The following is a 13,717-nucleotide window of genomic DNA, read 5'->3' as shown; positions in this document are numbered from 1 at the left end:
TTTTCCCTCTTAGACCTCTGCTTTTACCCATTCTCCCTTCTCTGAAAAAGAAGACGTGTGCGTGGTTTAGGAGGTCGTTGCCTCCCCGCCACTCTTAGTCTTCCATGGCCCTCCCCTCCCCTCTCTGCCTGCCAAGCTCAGTGAGCTCCGCCTCTCCGTTTTCCTGCATCCCCGCGGCTCCCGTGCCCGTGCCCCTCGCTGCCCTCTGCGTGCCAGTCCACGGCTTTGGCTTTCCCGTTGTCCGCCCTGTGCTCAGCTTCCCGAGCTCTACTCCGTTCCATGTGGTGCCGCCAGGATAACTTGCCCAGAACGCATGGACGGCTAAGCCGCTTTTCTGCTCAGACGGAGTTTTCAGTGGCTTCTTCGTGCATGTCAAGCCCGGGTCCCGTCAAAGCCCTCAGTCCTTCCACGATGTGGTCCCAGTCTAAATTCCCATCCTTGTCGCTTACTTTCTCTCCCCGTTTCACTCTTGTAGGCGATTTGGGCAGCATGTTGTTAAACCGATTCTGCTTCTGTTCTTCCCTTCTGGGGGAGGAACTTTCCTATTCGTTCTTCAAAGGCCCCGCTCAAGTTCTGTTTTCTTCACAAAGCCTTTCAGAATTCATCTGTATTTCTGTAGGACTTTGTTTCTAGCACTGTTTTGACGCTTGGCACATTTTGCCCTAACCCAATATTTCCCCAGGTTTCCCTGAGATGCGTTTCAGGTTAAAAATGGCTCATGATGTCTACGAGGTTTCGCGTGCGCAGGCAGGGCTATCTGTCCCCACAACGGGAGATTAAAGGCACGGGGAGGAAAACACGCTGCTTAGCTGGGTTTACTCCAGGCTTCCTCAACCTTATTTACCATAGAAAAACTTTTTTTCTCACAGAATATGAACACCCAGTGCAGAATGCTTTGGAAGAATGCTGCCTTAAGCTAGATGTCTTGGTGGCCTGTCTCCCATGCAGATTGGAAGCTCCTGCTTATTTTTCCTGCCTGGAGCTTCTCCTAGATATTTAATGTTTAATTAATGAAGTCATATTGCATGATCAGGGATCGATGTTTCTTTTTTTCCTTTCCTTTTTTTTTTTTTTTTTTTTGAGACAGAGTTTCACTTTTGTTGCCCAGGCTGGAGTGCAATGGTTCAATCTCGGCTCACCGCACCCTCTGCCTCCTGGGTTTTCCTGCCTCAGCCTCCGGATTAGCTGGGATTACAAGCATGGGCCACCATGCCCGGCTAATTTTTTTTGTATTTTTAGTAGAGATGGGGTTTCTCCATGTTGTTCAGGCTGGTCTTGAACTCCTGACCTCAGGTGACCCTCCCGTCTCGGCCTCCCAAAGTGCTGGGATTACAGACGTGAGCCACCGCGCCCAGCCTAATTTTTTGTAATTTTAATAGAGATGGGGTTTCACCGTGTTTGCCAGGCTACTCTTGAACTCCTGACCTCAAGTGATCCGCCCGCCTTGGCCTTCCAAAGTGCTGGGATTACAGGCGTGAGCTACCTTGCATGGCGAATCAATGTTTCTTTGGAGGCCTGAGGAATGAATATTACAAAGAAAAGCTGGTCTGCCACATGTTGTGACCGGTGCATACGTAGTAGGTACTCCATAAGTGTTGAAGAATGCTGAATAAATTCCAAGTGTCTGTAAAGTGGTACAGTTAAGGAGTTGTTTTTCTCAGTTGGTGAGCTAGTAGGGTGTATGTGCCAGTAACCGTGTGTGTGTGTTTAAATAACCCAGAAAAGGGAAACTGGGCAAAAGCATTCTGGTTTTCCAGGGCTTTCCTCCAACTTTAAATCTTTTGCTGTTTTAACTTTTATAGTATGCTGTAATTTAAGGAAACAATAAAAATCCAGTCTTATTAAAAAACATGATGCTAGATAAATTGATGATAGGTGGTGATTGTGTACTATTATACAAAACGTGACATTTTAACATAAAGATTCTTATTGGACTTAAAATATTGTTTAACCTACCAGTGGGATTCTCACACAGCTTTCCATGAGTATGTGGTGTGTGTTAAGCTGCACCTCTGTTGAGCTGCATCACCACCTCACTGGTAGTGATGCTGTGTTCATAGAGCAGCCTTTGTTCTGAAAACCTTTCTTTTGTTGGGCATGTCTATACAGGCATGTTATGCATACACATAAACATAAGCACCAAATAACATGGGCATGAATATTCACAATATCCCTTCTTTTAGTTGCGACATCAGCTGCTTCCTGGAGTTGGCAAAGTTTAGCTTAGTAGACTAAATGGAATTTAACCCTTTTCTCTCTCCCTGCACCAAGCCCATCCTGTTTCTTCATGTGGGAAGAATTTCATCCTTAGAAGAATGATTTGCATTTGGTTGAGGACTCATTCTGTTAATGACTAGGATTCTGAGAGTCTTTTGAATTCTGTTTAAATTATTTTTTCCTCTTTTATTTTTTCCTTCTAGGCTCCAACCAGGAATGGAGACGCCATTGGATGTTTTGTCCAGGGCAGCATCTCTGGTGCATGCTGATGACGAAAAACGTAAGTGAGGAGTCTATTATAAAATAGCTTAAGTGCTTTATTGATCCCTTGTCTCCTGCTCCATAACAAAATTACGTGCTTCTCTACATGGTTTTCTGGCTATTTGCTATTAATTTTGGTGGTTTTCCTTAGAGATAACAGCTTCACATCCTCATTTGTATTTTCAAAAACATGTAAGTCTTTTCACTGGCATTTAACTATGGATACTGTTTTTTTTTTTTTTTTTAGATGGGATCATGCTGTGTTGTTCAGGCTGGTGTCAAACTCCTGGACTCAAGTATGGGTACTGGTATTTAACTGGTATTTTGGGGTTTTTTTATTTATTTATTTGAGATGGAGTCTTACTCTGTCACCCACACTGGATTGCAGTGTTGCAGTCTCAGCTCACTGCAACCTCCATCTCTCAGGTTCAAGTGATTCTCCTGCCTCAGCCTCCCAAGTAGCTGGGATTACAGGTGCCTGCCACCATGCCCAGCTAATTTTTTTGTGTTTTTAGTAGAGACGGGGTTTCACCATGTTGGCCAGGCTGGTCTCGAACTCCTGACCTCAACTGATCCATCCACCTCAGCCTCCCAAAGTGCTAGGATTACAGACGTGAGCCACCACGCCTGGCCTTAATTGGTATTTTAACTTTGTATGCTAGAGTTTGAACTGTTAACTGTAGGTCATTCTTTCCTTCTCAGGTGACTGTCAGTGATCTGGAATGAAGATACCTGTTATGTGTCTCAGATGCTGAGATAAATATGTGTTAGTTGATAGACTAATTGACTAGTAGAGAGCTAGAGATGGAAAAAATCATCGAATGTCATTTATGTCATTGGAATTGTACAGTATGTGTCATAATGGAAAACAGTCATGCAAATTATGTTTGCATTGCTGAGAAAGAGCAAATACTGGGAGAAAAAAATGTTCATTAGTGTAGTTTGAGGGATGGGTAAAAGGAACAATATTGGAAGATTATTCTACAACATTTTAAAGTGATTTTCCTGCTCATCCAACAATATATTTATTTTTAAATGTTCAAAGTTACGGTTACTTGCTAAACAGTATTGTAAGAATTACTGTTTCATGTAGGAACAGTTCTTTTTCTAAGTACTAAAATATTAATAACAACGAAAAATTTAGGTTGAGGTTTTGTACATTATAAGTTCTCGAAGATGAGCTCCTTCCAGTTTAGTCCTTCATGGATTGGCAGACAGCAAGTGCATGTCCTTAAAATCTGAGGTCTGCCTCTCAACCGGCTGTTAGACTTTTATTTTTCTAAGCCTTAGTTTTCTCATTGGTAACATGGAGCAACAATACCTACTTACAAAGTGTTCATGAGGATTAATGGGCTGTGGTGTGTACTGAGCTTACTAATTAGCTTTTGACTCCTGGTTGGGGCTGCCATGCCCTCTCTCCTGGCACATTGTTGGCTTCTGATAGTGCTTCTCCCAGTCTTCTGTATTAACACGTGTGTTAGTCCATTGACATTGCTGTAAAGGAATACCTGAACTGGGTGATTTATTAAGAAAAGAAGTTTAATTGGCTCATGGTGCTGTAGGCTGTCCAAGCATGGCACCAGTGTCTGCTTAGCTTCTGGGGTGGCCTCAGAGAGCTTTACTCCTGGCAGAAGGAGACGGAGAGCAGGCATGTCGTATGTGAGAGGAGGGGCAAGAAAGAGGAAGAGGTGCCAGGCTCTGTTAAACAACCAGCTCTTGAGTGAACTAATAAAGTGAGAACTCACTCATCACTGTGCCATTCATGAGGGATTCACCCCACATGACCCAAACACCTCCCACTAGGCCTTGCTTCCAACATTGAGGATCACATTCTAACATGAGATCTGGAGGAGACAAATATCCAAACCTTATCACCATGCGTCTGTGTCTTCCTACCCTCCCACCACCACCCCTACAAGATCATCATTCTACCAGTGACTGGGTGAGGTAGCTAGTAAGGTTTTTTCAACCTCTTGTATAATTCACACTTACTTAGCTTTTGATTGTTGTGAGGATATAACCACCTGATGGTGAGGTATAATTATCCCTTACTAAAGAAGTTGAAGTTGAAGGATGTTAAGTGGGAATCTGAGGAATTGGAGCTTGGGAGACGCAGCTCAGGCTGAAGGCTTTTTATCTAAACAACAACAAAACTCCTTTATTCCTCTAAGATTGCAATACATTGTGATTTTCTACAATTGGATAGCACCTATCTCCAGCGCTGTCAACCATCCTGTGTCGGGGATGTCTTCTGAGCTCATTGCTGTCTTCACCTACCCAGGCTTGGCAGTGCCCCTCCTAAACTGTGGTACCTAAGCAATGATTTTTCTATGTGATCTGATGAGGATTCGGAGGACATTGTGTCCAGGCCTACCACCAGCTTGGTTCTGGCTCAGGAGTTCTTGGGGGTGAAGGGAGAAAAAGGGGTGGGGTGGGCTGTTGCCAGGGCAGGGAGCAGTCACTGTAAGACTGTAGGGAGCAGTGAGGACCCTGGAGAAGTGGCTGACTTGAATAGCTATTTGCAAACTTTGTTGAATACCAATATAGTTAGTTTAGAAGTTTTTATATAAGGTAGTAGTTTGAATTTCTCTCTTTTACAATGCCCAACTTTAGTTAGGATCAATAAAACAAAATACTGTTTATACAATGAAAAATAGAAATAATGACCTCAGGGTAACCCTTTGTGTCTTTGAGTGGGGAGAGTAAAGACTTTCTTCTCTTTTGATCATTCTGTTCCAGTTGGAGGCCTATCTAGTTTTCAATTTAGTGAGTGATGATTGAACCCTTACATATGAGGGGCAGATAAAGATAAAGAAGGGGCAGTCCCTTCCTTCATAGGACTCATGAATACGTTTGTGTGCAGACTCTTGTGGCTGTAAAATGTATAGAAGCGGGGACAAGCACAGTTAGTAATGTAGATACAAGACTCCCTTTGGAACCTATGGTTTGGGAGAGCTGTTTTTGGAGAAACAAAATGATACTGCTAAGGGAGAAAGGAACTCTTAACAGCCCATTGGTGTTTTTGAAGAATGAGGATAAATTCCCATGTAAGGCTCTAACAAATCAGAGAATAGTCTCATTCTCCTTTTTTTAAAATTTTTTTTTGAGATGGGACTTGCTCTGTCACCTAGGCTGGAGTGCATTAGTGTGATCTCAGCTCATTGCAACCTCTGCCTTCCAGGCTCAAGTAATCTTCCTGCCTTAGCCTCCTGAGTAGCTGAGATTGCAGGCGTGTACCACCACACCTGGCTAATTTTTCTTTTTCTTTTTTTTTTTGTAGAGATGGGGTTTCATCATGTTGCCCAGGCTGGTCTCAAACTCCTGGCCTCCAGCAGTCCACCAGCCTTGGCCTCCCAAACTGCTGTGATTACAGGTGTGAGCTACCATGCCTAGCCGAACATTCTTTTGACTCTAATGACTCCAGCTGCTTTAGGGATGGGCTGGCATAATTCTAGAATCCCTTGTGTCATGGTTTCAGCTTCTTAGGGTCATTTTTTACATTTGAGTAAGTGGAAAACAGTTCAAAGCTGTCTTTAATTATTATTAACATTTTTGGGAGACTTTTCTTACTGTTGTGTTCTGTGTACCACTCTCAAGTATGCAGAGCTCGAAAACCAGGCGTTGTATTTTCTTACCTAATTCATTAATTATGTGTTATTATGTAAGTGTGTGAAAAGTCAAAAAATTTGTAGACAAAGTTGGACATTAGGTTTCAGTGTCTTTCAGTTGATTTCTTAGACTTATTTGGGCTGGTTCAGCCTGACTCAGCTTTCTCTGCCCTACATTAATTCTATTTTAGCTTTTGTTGTAAATTGCTCTCAGACTTTAGGGGAGGTTAACATTCTCCTCAACACTTTAAAAAAGCCTTGTGAATATAATCTGATTTGGGCCTCTTATTACAAACAGAAAAATGTTCTACTACTTGAGATCAGTTTCCCAACTCATCAAGGTGACCTAAATGATTCTCTTTTCCTTTGCTCCTGGAGAACTGAAAACTTGGGCATTTTTGAGGATGTTATTGTTTCAGCATTTTGAAGGGAACAGTACCTATTATGACTTGAGTCTGTAATACCGATAGTATTAAGGCTTCAGTGTGTCTACTAGTGGAGAATAAAAGAAATATCTCAATAGTATACTGTAGAGCTAAAATAAATAGGAAAATGGTGGTTTTGTAGTAACACAATAGTCACTTATCTGGATGGCCTAGAAGGGATAAATTTACTTAAAATAATCTTTCCACTGCTCATGAGACATTGATGTAATCAGTGTCTAGGGTAACCCTGGAAGGTACTGAATGGAAATACAACTTGAGATTGGTGTTCTTCCTTGTGCTTGAGGAACCTCTCCTTTCAGTGGTTGGTGATACTGGTGCTGGGAAGTCCCAACTTTTTTCCAGCTGGTTTTTTTTTGGGGACAGAGTTTCACTCTGTCGCCCAGGCTGGAATGCAGTGGTGTGATCACGGCTCACTGTCTCCTGGGTTCAAATGATTCTTGTGCCTCAGCTTGCTGAACAACTGGGACTACAGGCATATGTCACCATGCCCAGCTAATTTTTTGTGTTTTTGTAGAGGCGGGGTTTTACCATGTTGCCCAAGCTGGTCTTGAACTCCTGAGCTCAGGCAATCCACCCGCCTTGACCTCCCAAAGTGCTAGGATTACAGGTGTGAGCCACTGTGCCAGCCTCCAGCTGTTTCTTACTAGGGTAAATTGATGAAAATGGGAGGGCAAGGTGCTTGGTGCTAATGTATAAAACAACACCTTGGCATGTCTTTAACACGATATTCCATTTTATTGCAGTGTTTACAAAATCGTTATGTTTGGTTACCATATCTTCTAATTTTAAGATCTAATTGCATCCGCTGACTTCCTCACTTAGATTAAAATAATTTTACATTAAAACTTTGAGGGTTTTGGTGGAGAAGATAGTGCTTTTGAATGAATATGCAGATGATCAGAAAGGCTGGACGGAGCTGGTATGAGTGATGTGGCAAGGACAGCAGATTTTGCAGGGGTTGCATTTGCATCTGCCCCAAGAAATTCACTAATTCCTTGTTTGGAGATGATTATTGAAGGTTGACTAATTGATGAAACATTGATTACCATAATCCTTTCAAGTAAGCATTCCTAAGAGCCCAAGCTTTTATTATTATGGGGACACATGGCCCCCTTATATGGAATATGTTGATATTTCTAGGTTGTAGTCGATATTTGCCTTAAAAAAGGAAAGCAAACCAGATCAGATTAATGATAACGTAATGTTTAGTTGTACTTATATACTGTTTTCTCTGATTGATTTCTTTCCTCAAGATCATGATGACTTCTGGTCAGCTTGTGCATCAACCAGGTGAACCTCTTATGGGATTTGCTCCTGTGACTAGTTCAGCTGGGCCCACTCCTGATTTTTCTGTCTCTCTCTCCTTTTCTCTCAGCATCTAATACTGTGGCTTTTGAATATTGTTGACTGTGGCACACAGTGAAAAAGCATTTTAGGCTGAGCATGGTGGCTCATGCCTGTAATGCCAGCACTTTGGCAGGCTGAGGAGGGAGGATTGCTTGAGCCCAGGAGTTTGAGACTAGCCTGGGAAAAATAGGAAGACCTCATCTCTCCAAAAAGAAAAAAAAAAAAAAATTAGCTGGGTGTGGTGGTGTGTGCCTATAGTCCCATCTACTCCAGAGGCTGAGGCAAGAGGATGGCTTGAGCCCAGGAGTTGAAGGCTGCAGTGAGCTATGATTGCGCCACTACCCTCAGGCCTGGGCCACAGAGCAAGACCCTGTCTCAAAAAAGCCATTTCATATTGCGATCTTCATATACGTATACTGAGATGACCAATCCAGAAGTTTTAAGAGACAGTACTGGCTCACGTGGTGGCTTACACCTCTAATCCCAGCACTTTGGGAGACCAAGGTGGGAGGGTCACTTGAGCCCAGGAGTTTTGTGACCAGCACAGGCAACAAAATGAGACCCCCATCTCTATAAAAAAATTTAAAAATTAGGCGGGCGTGGGTGGCACATACCCGGCGGGGTCCCAGCTACTCGGGAGGCTGAGGTGGGAGGATCACCTGAGCCTGGGAGCACTAGCCTACAGTGAGCTATGATGGTGCCACTGCACTCCAGCCTAGGCCACAGAGTGAGACCCTGTCTCTAAAATATGTTTAAAAAAATAAAAAGAGGAGACAACAGTTACCCTTACTTTGCACAGTGCAGTTTGATGTGTCTTTTCTGGTCTGCACTCTATTTAAATAGAAGTTGAGTCATGGCTCCTTACATTGATTTTAGGATCCACTAATGCATGGGAACCCAGAGTTTGAAAAAACATGATTTGGTTTACATCTCCTTCATGGGATAAACTTACTCCTGGCTTCTCTGTTGTATGTACTGGGATGATCTGACTGCTACATGGGCCATGAAAATAAAAGGAGCCGGTAATATTCAGACATGCTGGAGTAGATCAGCATCTCCAAGGCAGACTTGATTGACGCATGGTACAGCAAAGGGGCAGGCATGTCCCAGAGCACAGGAGGGAGACAAATAGGTTTCACCAAAGGGAGTGACCATTTTCTAGAGTACTGACTCGAAAACCCGGGAATAATATAGGCTTAGAATAGGGAGGAACTGCCTCTAATGGAGTGGTTGTGTTTGCTTGTGATCAGAGTGCCAAGTCCTCTGGTGCCCTGGAAAGAGAACAACATACTGATGTCATTCCTGCCCATTCCCCTTGGAGTCTTGGTGTTAAGTCTGGTTTTCCCTTCGTGAGGGAAAGAGCACTGTATTCTTGCTTTGTAGCAACTGTGTGTGCAACTCTGGGAGAATTTCTTCAGGAAAGCCCAGACGGGAAGTGCAGTTGTTGTTTTGTTGTCTATGTCTGTCTGTGTCTCTGTGTATTTCGAGGACTCCTGGTTTTGTAAAGTTGCACTTTAGAAAAGTTAGGTCTAAAAATAATGCTCAGTATAACATGGCCTTTGTTTCCTTTTTGTGCCAACTCTTCTGTAGTGTTCATTAAGGACTTCTTCGGTGATCATTTCTGATAATTTGGAGGCTTATCTGATCACTGCATCAGTGAGTTTTACTTTAATATCCTAAAATACCAGAGGGTTGTGCCATGCATTTTCATCCATAAGAGTGGCTTGCTGGCCGGGCGCAGTGGCTCAAGCCTGTAATCCCAGCACTTTGGGAGGCCGAGACGGGCGGATCACGAGGTCAGGAGATCGAGACCATCCTGGCTAACACGGTGAAACCCCGTCTCTATTAAGAAATACAAAAAACTAGCCGAGCGAGGTGGCGGGTGCCTGTAATCCCAGCTACTCGGGAGGCTGAGGCCGGAGAATGGCGTAAACCCAGGAGGCGGAGCTTGCAGTGAGCTGAGATCCGGCCACTGCACTCCAGCCTGGGTGACAGAGCGAGACTCTGTCTCAAAAAAAAAAAAAAAAAAAAAAAAAAGAGTGGCTTGCTGCTATCTGCAATCCTCAGAGAGGAGATGGGGTACTTGCAGGCATTCTGACAAAGCCTTCTCAGGTGCATCTGATACCAGGTCCCTTTCCCCACACGAGTCACTAGTCTAATGATACTCCTAGGGGAACTCTGGATCTGAATATTTAAGTACAGTCCCTCTAGTTATGAGAAGCTGTAGTTCTTTGGCTACCACATGTCCTTTAACCAGATTCACCAGTTGTTTGTATCTCCCCCTATTTCCTTCATGCACATGTTCTCTCTGTCTTTTTGTACATGTGTTATATGTATACATATATATATACACACACACAGGTATGTATATATGTTTGCATATTATTTTTCCTGAGATATATGAGAGTAAGTGGGCAGTATCATTCCTCCTTACTCCTAAAGAATTCAGTGTGCATTTCTTAAGAATGAGAACATTCCTGGGCCGGGTATGGTGGCTCACACCTGTAATCCCAGCACTCTGGGAGGCCTTGGTGGGTGGATCACGAGGTCAGGAGTTTGAGACCAGCCTGGCCAAGATGGTGAAACACTGTCTCTACTAAAAATACAAAAATTAGCCGGCCGTGGTGGCTGGTGCCTGTAATCCCAGCTACTCGGGAGGCTGAAGCAGGGAATTGCTTGAACCTGGGAGGCAGAGGTTGCAGTGCGCCGAGATTGCACCACTGCACTCCAGCCTAGGCAACAGAGTGAGATTCCATTTCAAAAAAAAAAAGAATGAGAACATTCCCTTACATAAGTACAATATGATTATCTTTATTATGTTACTTGAATATATAAAGCACAAAAATGGACCTGGCCCTTATGCTTGGTAGTTTCTTTACAACTTCATAACTACAGTACACATTTGTAGATTAAATATAGCCAATAAAAGCTAGCCATGACACAGTAGATGAAGATCTGCTACAACCAAGCCTCTGTTCCACGACTGTGGCATCTGCTGCCAGCCTGCCGGATTTGATTCTGTAATGTTAGCCTACCTGTCATGCCACTTGCCCTTTAATGCAATTTCCCCTCCACTTTCATCCTGCAAACTCTTGTAAAATTTTTCATCATACAGATTGTGGTGACATAATTTGACTATTTCTTAGTGCAGATGCCTCAGTTTCATATTGGGTTTGTCTCTGTCCTTTTTTCTTTCTTTTATTTTGAGACAGTGTCTCACTGTTGCCCAGGCTGGAGTACAGTGGCACAATCTTGGCTTACTGCAACCTCTGCCTTACAGATTCAAGCAATTCTCCTGACTCAGCCTCCCCAGTAGCTGGGATTATGGGTACTGGCCGCCATGCTCAGCTAATTTTTGTATTTTTTAATAAAGACAGGGTTTCACCATGTTGGCCAGGGTGGTCTTGAACTCCTAACCTCAAGTGATCCACCCGCCTTGGCCTCCCAAAGTGCTGGGATTACAGGCATGAGCTGCCGCACCTGACCTCTTTTTTCATTAGACTGGAAAAATACAAACATAGTCACTGAAATTATATAGCAATACTTGGTGACATAATAGCTAGCCATCTGATTCAGAGGATGCTTATGTCAAATTTTAAAAAAGATTCTCCATGAAATAATGAAAGTAAAAATTTCTCATGAACTCCTTAGCGTTTGTCTGGGGACCTCAGTTTAAGGATTATAGTATCATCTCATTCAGCTCTCAGAACACCCCTATTAAGTAGGTGCTATAATTAGTCCCATTTTATAGATAAGGAAACCGAGGTTTATAGGGCTTCTGTAGTTTGCCCAAGTACACTTAGCTGGTCGTGGCAGTGTTGAGAATTGAACGGAAGCAGCCTGGCTGTGAAACCTAAGCCCATAATTCTCTGCTATCTGTCTGCCCAGGGGACGGGAAAGACTTTTCTGCTGATTAAAAAAAAAACAAAATAAAACTCCTCTATACTACCTTCGCTAATCTATCAGTAAAGAGATTTTCATTTGGAAAAGGCTTCCTAGCCAATAAAATAGCATTTCCAAAATACTAACTAGCTATAACCAGCCGTACGTTCAGGACGTGTGGTGGCATGTGCTCGGGGACTGTCCTTCGTCCCCCGTTCATGGCTCTGCCATCTTGTGTGTGTGATGGCTCAGGTGCGCACTGCCACAGGACTCCCCTTCATATGTATGGAGTTTTCTTTCCCAGTAAGTACCTCAGCTAACTGAACATATCAGGTGAAAAGGGCTGCTTTACCAGGTAACGAGAGCCCACTTTGCCAAGGCGTTTAATTAGAAACAAGGTAACCCTTGTTCAGAGGCAACATAGAAGGGATTGTCATAGGGAGGGTGGCCAGACTTGAAGGATGGCCTAAGATGCTGTGAGTCTATAGGAGATCCTTGCCTGTTGAAGGCGAGAATCCTGCTCCCTTCTGCTTTTGTATTCCAAGCATCTACCATTTGGTGCAGATGGTGGGCATTTAGTAAACATTTATTGGTAATGAAGTAGCCCCTGGAGGGAGACTTACCTCTAAGGAATTAATTTATTAAACACTAGCAGAAATGACTCATTTTAATGATCACTGTTACTATTAATAATACACAAATTCCAAGGAATACTATTTCTATTTGATAATACTTTGTAGTTTACAAAACATTTTCATTTACTTTTTTTTTTGTTTTTGAGACAGGGTCTCGCTGTGTTGCCCAGGCTGGAGCGCAGTGGCACAGTCTTGGCTCACTGCAAGCTCCGCCTCCCGGGGCTCAAGTGATCCTCCCACCTCAGCCTCTTGAGTAGCTGGAACTACAGGTGCACACCACCACATCCAGCTAATTTTTTGTATTTTTGGTGGAGACAGTCTTGCCATGTCTCCCGGGTTGGTCTTGAGCTCCTGTGCTCAAGTGATCCGCTGCCTCAGCCTCTCAAAGTGCTTGGATTACAGGTGTGAGACCCTGCGCCTGGCCTATTTTCATTACTTCTTAGAGCAAGAGCCTTTGCAGTAGACTGGGTAGGGGAGGTATCAGAGGAAAAGTTAAGAGAAGAAAAATTAGGAGAAGCTGGATGACTAATGCAAGATTAAAGTAATATAAACATCCCCCCCCCGCAAAAAAAAAACAACCAACCCAAACAAACCTCTGTCTTCTTTCCTCCTTTGGTGCTGGGGCACTGAATTGTGCATTGCTGCTGGGGTCATCAGAACAGTAGTTCCAGGTGAGTGCTGGCAGCTGTGGATAGTGGAGTGTTTCAGGCACCACAGGGGAGCACTCCTCCTCTGACTGGACCATGTTCCTAAGCTCCCCTTGGTTTTAAAATAAGCACTGATATTACTGTCCTTTCTAAAGGTTGGCGCTTTCAGTTACTTCCCTTTTGTGAACAATGACATCAAAAAATATCATCTCCCAGTAGTCTATTCTAATTCAAAAAGCTTCATAAAACATCAGGTGGGTTAGTGTTAGGTGCTTATTTAAGCCATTCTCTAGATGGGGGTATCCAGGGCTAGACATCTGGCCTTTCATCAGAATGGCTGCCCTCCAGAGACAGCTACTACCAGTGTCTGTGCTATTTTTATGGTTTTATATCAGATCAAATTAGCATAATAAATGTTAGAAATTGGATATCCACTGGTGAAAATAACATGCCTTGTTAATTAGCATAATGGATGCTGAAAATAGATTCTTCCACTGAATAGCTCTTTAGACACTCGAGGAGGGTGACTGTTTCCTTTAAACAATGTTCCACAATCCTTAGAGATCCATATTTTCCTTCAGTGCACATAAAAGTGTTATGGATGGTTAATGTCATTTGCAATTCAATTTAACATATCAGAGTCAAGAATTTTTGGATGAAGTGGTTCTTTTTTT

The 13,717-nt window shown here is 43.2% G+C and overlaps 1 protein-coding gene and 1 long non-coding RNA gene across 4 annotated transcripts in view; both read left to right on the top strand.

Annotated features, from left to right (window-relative positions):
* Positions 1 to 13,717, top strand: part of VGLL4 (vestigial like family member 4) — a 164,326-nt gene that overhangs the window by 15,137 nt on the left and 135,472 nt on the right. For all 3 annotated transcript variants that reach the window (XM_015130229.3, XM_077990227.1, XM_015130230.3), the window contains exon 2: positions 2,421 to 2,497. In XM_015130229.3, the coding sequence (XP_014985715.1) occupies positions 2,434 to 2,497 (64 nt within the window). In that variant the 5' untranslated portion in view covers positions 2,421 to 2,433. The remainder of the gene's footprint in view (positions 1 to 2,420; positions 2,498 to 13,717) is intronic.
* LOC144339291 (uncharacterized) lies at positions 8,286 to 12,887 on the top strand. The gene is made up of 2 exons (XR_013414186.1): positions 8,286 to 9,605; positions 12,654 to 12,887. It is a non-coding gene; the product is annotated as an uncharacterized LOC144339291 (long non-coding RNA).

The sequence above is a fragment of the Macaca mulatta genome, chromosome 2, assembly GCF_049350105.2.
Source record: "Macaca mulatta isolate MMU2019108-1 chromosome 2, T2T-MMU8v2.0, whole genome shotgun sequence".
NCBI classification, from domain to species: domain Eukaryota; kingdom Metazoa; phylum Chordata; class Mammalia; order Primates; family Cercopithecidae; genus Macaca; species Macaca mulatta.
Note: the sequence above shows the minus strand (reverse complement) of the source record. Positions and strands in the feature narration are given on the sequence as shown.